Source organism: Cimex lectularius, unplaced genomic scaffold, assembly GCF_000648675.2.
Source record: "Cimex lectularius strain Harlan isolate CLEC.00 unplaced genomic scaffold, Clec_2.1 scaffold105, whole genome shotgun sequence".
NCBI lineage: Eukaryota > Metazoa > Arthropoda > Insecta > Hemiptera > Cimicidae > Cimex > Cimex lectularius.
In genome coordinates, this window is record NW_019394178.1 from 1,332,521 (window position 1) to 1,339,131 (window position 6,611).

Genomic DNA, 6,611 nt, shown 5'->3' on the forward strand with positions numbered 1-6,611 from the left:
AGCAATGTTTACGCCTTGGTAGTTGCGGCCAACAAAACAATGAAAACTAATTTTATTCAAATGCTATATCCTGAATATAATTTACCGAACAGGTACCAAAACCTAAACAAAAATCTACAGCACTGGCACCCACTATTTTGAACACCAACACATTTTCGATTTCAATCCAAAAATTTTTCACAGAGGATATATTATATACAAAACAAACATAAACGTAACTTTTTAGAAACTATTCAGCTATCGTGAGTTGCGGTCTGGTGTTATGTAGGTTTCAGAAAAACATTTTCTTTATCGTGCCAACGTTTCGATTTTTATTGAGATCGTCTTCAGGGTCTGGGATTTACAAACATTGTTTAAATGGAACAAATATGTAGGATGTGGAAAAAAGTGTATTTATACACTGCAAAAAAAAATATATTTTTTATATTCAATCAAAGTATTTCTATTCACTCAAAGTGTTTGTTTTCTGCGTAAGTGTGCCAGTCTTGCGTGTCATTTTTAGAAATTGTTTACGTCAACAGAAATAAACACAGCATCAATTACTGAACAGTCACATGTAAATTTAGCCGCATCTATGCTAATATAATAAATCAAATTCAATATCAATAATATACATAAAACCCACAAAACTTATAAAACTATCATTAAACATACATCAAACAATTCTACATCGTCTAAATCCTCGAGAATTTATTTTTCCTTTCCTTAATAATCCAGTCTATAATAATCCTGAAAGACTAACTAGGCCCGAACGACAAACCATCACCCTTTTTTCCATTTTAAGTCTCTTTCACTTCAAAGAAACCGACTCCTCATAGAAAAGTGAATTTCTATCCCTACTTCTTGCCCCACTTGTTCAAAATCAAACATTTATAAACAAAAATATATTTATACCTCACTAACCCGATAGGACACACAACAGTGACACATCTACACAGAAAGCACACACATCGAGTGAGTACAAATGATTAAACCTAAAATTTCTACTTTGTGCACATCGTTGTATAAATTCATTTTCACATCTTACAATGTATTTGCATAATGAAAACAATGTTTGTAAATCTTAGGTCCAAGATCGAAACGTTGGCACAATAAAGAAAATGTTTTTCTAAACCTACATCACACAAGACCACATCTCACGATCTCCAAATAATCATTAATTAATGGTCACTAAATACTACACAATTTTTCGTGTTTTACTTAATTGTTACAGCTTTTGTCAATATTTTTTAATTTTTTTAAAATATTAATTGATTAACAAAAGCATTGCGACATGTTAGGTTTTTCTGTTACTGAGAGCTTATACGTTACATTTTAATTAAGGAAAATAATAAAGAAAAATTAAAAATTTATTAAAAGTTAATAATATAGTAATAGTTAATAATTCAGTGTTTTCCTAAACGTAGCACATTCAACTTTATTACCAAGTAACCAGAAATGTTTTTGTGGGCTTAAAGGGTTTAATAGTTAATAATAGTTAATAATATAGTATAATAAAAAGTTAATAAAAGCTAAAAAATTGCAAATGAAATGTTTAGTTACATTATGAAATTTTGTTTCGATAATTTTGAAAATTTATTAACCTTAAAGAACAATAAAAGCCCCAAAACACGAAAATCCACTATTTAGTTCTTTGTCGTTCTCTGGAAAATAATCTAAACGTAAATAACTTTCATTATGAATACTTTCACTTTAAGATAATCTATATCTTCAATTACTTCAACGAAATCTTCTCAATGAAAGACGTTTAATCCAGAAAAATCTTAACGAAAACATGCAAAATCCACTTAACCAAATTAAATAACGTCAATAAAGTCCTCATAATAGAAGAACCTAAATGAAATACATATACCATTGCATGAACAATCATCCGGGAAAATATACGTAAATATACGCACCTTTCTTCAAAATAACCTTCTTAAGAATAAAGTTCCTGATTGCCTAGAAGAACCACGATAATCTATAAAAAACGATAACCTTATGACTAAGTTCAGTTCTGATTAACGTAAAGAACTTTCAAGAATGAAGTCTGTACAGAAGAACCCTTCAGAAATATCACGAATGAAATTCCTGTAATAAAGAAGAACCGTAACAGTTATAACTTAAGGACTATTACGAAAGTTTAATCCAGAAGCTTATCGAACTCACAGAATGAAGTCCTCCAATCCAGAAAAACCTTAAGGAACTCTAAGAATGAAGTCTTCCGATTCAGAAGGACATTATCGAACTCTTATGAATGAATTACTTTCCCCTAGAAGAACCGTAACGAACTCACTAGAATGAATTATAAAACAGAAGAATTTTAAAAAATTTCATGAATGAAGTCACTCCAATCCAGAAAAACCTTAAGGAACTCTCAGAATGAAGTCCTCCGATTCAGAAGAACATTAACGAACTCATATGAATGAAGAAGTACTTTCACATAGAAGAACCGTAATGAACTCACAAGATCTGCTCGGACATTAACTTCTCATCTCAACCGCACCTTTTGAATTTTCCCTCCTTTTTGCCATTTTTCAAAATTCAAAAGGTGCGGTTGAGATGGGAAGTTAATGTCCGAGCGGATCGAGGTCACGATCGCTCAAGTGGTACAGCAGCGGCGTATCTAGCCGAAGATCGTGGGTTCGAATCCCGCTCGTGCCATTGACTTTTTAATCTCGACTAAAAACCTTAATTAACTATATATTCATCAAGAATGGAGTTCTTAAAATTTAGGAATATTTTATGAAAATTTCTAGAAAGGATCTTCTCCTTTGTAGAAGAATCTAAATGAACTATTAAAAACAAACTTTAATCCAGACAAACCATAGTGAATTCTCATGCGTTTTAATTGAGAGCATCCTTATCGAACTCACAGAATGAAGTCCTCCAATCCAAAAAAACCTTAAGATTCGCATTTTGTTGTTATTTTGGCTATCTAACATTCTAGAAGTATAAATTAAATCTGAAAAAAGACAATAAATTGATAAGAAAACCGTCTACTTTTCCATAAAGCGAAATATTTAGTTATAGGTTATTTAAAAAAGAAAAGACGTGGCACAAGAAGAAAGGAAAGAAAAAGAAATTCCTCCCATCCAGACTCAAATGCCCGCTAATTTATTACTGTAAATGATTTAATTCCTCTCTTGAACACAAAGGATTCTACAATTCTAGAAAAACAAAAATAAGATTGATGGATCTTTAAAGAGGAGAGTTTTAAATCTTTCGAGGTAAATAGATCGGATTTTTTTTCTAAAAAGGTCTATCGTGACTCCAGCCCGTTTTAAGGTATCGGGTTTTCGGTGAACAATGACCCGATTTGAATAGATTTATGTTCAAATTAATCGCTTTTGCCGTGCCTCCCGATCAGGCTCGTTAAGCCCCGAATCTCCCAAGACCCTTTGTTACGTCTCTCTTAACGAAAATAATTGAAATTGAATTCTATCAGTACATTGAGAATTATTTATTTTAAAAAGGTTTTTTCCCCCACTTACTATTTAGTCTTCAAAACGAAGTAAGTACATTCTTGACGGTTGTTTCCTTAGAAATTTAATTTCCAAAAGAGGCTGGGACATATCGGGAAGTCTATTAGCGAGTGACAGGAGATCGGACGATAGGACAACAGCGCAAGTTGGCGCTCGAGTTTGGAAAGGAGCTGTCACTCTTGTCATGTACTAAGCGAGGACAGCTCACTTTGTCAACCTCTCTTGTCAGGAAAATATGTTATTTCATTTTTCTAACAAGTACGTTTAGCTTCTTGACAATAAACAAATTGTCAAGGCTAAATAAACAAAACTAAATGTATTACGTAACTTCTATTTTGATCAGACTATACCATTATTTTTGTTATTTAATTTAATTAATATTTATTTTAGTGCAGGAGCATATTATTGGAAATAACGACAAAATAAGCAAAATGCGTTTTTTTCAAACATTTTGCCAAAGCTTTGTCTTTTTTCCCCCCAATTTACAATCTGATTGCATCATTGTTTTCAGGGTAAAATGATGTGCCAGGATGTATAGGGTCGTATTTGTAATTTTGAACTGAGCCTTAGGTATCCTGTACAATTTTTTTCCCAAAAATGGTAAAAATTTGAAACTAGACTAAAAATTATTAAACAAGGTTTTTTTATAGCGTCATTGATTCAAGAAAAATTCAGCCGGGCCATCTATAAACGACACCCTATATAAATCGAGAGTGTTTGAGATAATCAGTAATTATTTACAAATCGTGAGTTACGGTCTGTTGTGATGTAGGTTTCAGAAAAACATTTTCTTTATCGTGCCAACGTTTCGATCTTTATTGAGATCATCTTCAGTGCCTAGGATTTACAAACAATTTTTACATTTAACAAATACATTTTCGATGTGGAAAAGTGAATTTATACAATGCAAAATATGTTTTTTATATATTCAATCAAAGTATTTCTATTTTGCATTGTATAAATTCACTTTTTTCCACATCCTATATGTATTTGTTATATTTAAACAATGTTTGTAAATCCCAGGCCCTGAAGATGTTCTCTATAAAGATCGAAATGTTGCCACGATAAAGAAAATGTTTTTCTGATACCTACATCACACCAGACCGCATCTCACGATTTCTAAATAATTATCGATTAACAGTCACTAATCACCACACATAATGAGTAATAAGTGGCAAAATGTAACCTAAACATTTTCTATATTTTTCCAGTCCTAATGTTTTTAGGCAAATAAACAACAGTTTTTCGCTAAAATACAATTTACAGAAGATTTATATTTACACTTTTTAAAATATTTCCGTTATTCAGTTGCTACAATTAGTCTTTAGGTCATATTTAGAGATTTTTATAGAAATTAATTTATCGAAATTTTTTGCTGCTGTTTATCATGTGGTTGAAACATGCGTAATCGTGTAGAATTTTTTTAGCATTATTAAATAAACATTTATCTGATAGATGGTTTGATAATCGTTACAAAGTATTAAAAGTAAAAATTCGATGTATATTTTTGATTAAAATAAAGAATTGTCATAATGGCGAGTACTACCATTTTGAAAGAGAAGGTCCGTCTAAGATTACTTCCAGAGAAAACTTGAAAATCGTCCACTGAAGGTAATTCGTTTAAGACTTTTACCACGTTGATGAATATTTGCGGTACACCTCGTTCCCCGCAGTCTTCAGAGCTTGTGAAAATGCCGAAAAGGTACTTATCGCAGACGAGCGGGCTTCCTGAATCTCCCTCGCACAAGCCGTGCTTCTTATTGGCAGATTCGACGCAGATAAAATCGTTCTTTTCCACATACGCTATCTTGAACGGGAAATAATAATTGCAGTCTTTGTACGTCATCAGCCTCACTTTGTGGACTTTCATGTACTCCGATGGTTTTTCGTATACGGGTAGATGGCTGTAATTGTCTTTCCTGTAAGTAGTCGCTCCGAAACCGATGGTGTAGCAAACAGCCCTGTTTCCTAAAAAATAATCCCATTTTTTCTTATATCTATTCTTCATTTTGCTGTAGATCTTAACCGGCCTGATAGAATCAGACAGTGTAAAAGGAGAAATAAGTATTACAAAGGCTAAATCGTTTAAACTCAAGTCGTACTCGTTTATGGAATAATTGGGGTATTCCTTTACATACTTGATCTTCCTTTCTTCGTAGCCTTCCTCTTTGTACGTCGTGTATCTACTGCCAGCTACAACAAAAATTTCTGATATGTTGACACGAATAATAGCTTTTTTATAAATTAAATGAAAACAATGGGCTGCTGTAAGCAATGTTTTTGTGGTTATAATCGTGCCCATGCAAGTCGGTTTACGATCAGAGGTCATGAAGACTGCAGCGTACTTAAATTCTCTGAACCTGGCTCTACTTCCGCCTATTATCTTGGAATCGACGGTACAGCCAACATCGCTTGTTTTGTAAAACATTAACAATATTATCAACGATAATTGTAAAATTTTCATTTTATAGAAATATAAGATTTATCAGTAAGCGATATTGAATCACATGCTGAGTTTTTGAATCTACACAATATATAATTTACAGTTTTTTAAATTTTGTGTTATAATCTATAAGTACAGCTATTTTTGTTCATTGATCAATTAGTAAATTGTTTATTAGCCCGCTTTAACGGCGTGAAAGAACAACACTACCGCTACATCCACAGGTCTTGCAGGTTTAGTATCTTGGTGCCCAGTTTCCAAACTGCACCGTTCAGACGATTGAGAAAATTGGATGTGAATTTTTTAAAATTTATATATTTTATGGACATCAGTAAAGAATGAATACTTACCAAATTTAAAGGATTTACATATATCATTAATGCAAATTGAATGTGTAATAATTGTAAAATTTTCATTTTAAAGAATTATAAGATTTATCAGTAAGCGATATTGAAACACATGCTGAGTTTTGAATCTACACAATATATAATTTACACTGTTTTAAATTTTTTTCTAAAATCTATAAGTACAGCCATTTAAGACCCACTTGTTCATTGATCAATTAGTAAATTGTTTCTAAGCCCGCTTGAACGGCGTGAAAGACCAACACTACCGCAACATCCACAGGTCTTGCAGGTTTAGTATCTGCGTGCCCAGTTTCCAAACTGCACCGTTCAGACGATGAGAAAATAGGATGTTAATTT

The 6,611-nt window shown here is 32.3% G+C and overlaps 1 protein-coding gene across 2 annotated transcripts; it reads right to left on the reverse strand.

Annotated features, from left to right (window-relative positions):
* Nucleotides 1-4,857: 4,857 nt before the first annotated feature.
* Nucleotides 4,858-6,346, reverse strand: LOC106664965 (transmembrane protease serine 13-like). Of its 2 annotated transcripts, XM_014391078.1 has the most exons (2): nucleotides 6,258-6,346; nucleotides 4,858-5,657 (listed from the first exon to the last, which is right to left on the reverse strand). In XM_014391078.1, the coding sequence occupies exon 2, from the start codon at nucleotides 5,470-5,472 to the stop codon at nucleotides 4,945-4,947; it is 528 nt and encodes a 175-aa protein (XP_014246564.1). In that variant the 5' UTR covers nucleotides 5,473-5,657; nucleotides 6,258-6,346; the 3' UTR covers nucleotides 4,858-4,944. The 2 variants fall into 2 exon arrangements, with proteins under 2 accessions (XP_014246564.1, XP_014246563.1); XM_014391077.2 differs by lacking the exon at nucleotides 6,258-6,346 and having other exon boundaries at nucleotides 4,858-5,965.
* Nucleotides 6,347-6,611: the final 265 nt, after the last annotated feature.

What these genes read in the sequence shown, in the direction of transcription:
- LOC106664965 (XM_014391077.2), bottom strand. Translation starts at nt 5,928, where the DNA reads ATGAAAATTTTACAATTATCGTTGATAATATTGTTAATGTTTTACAAA.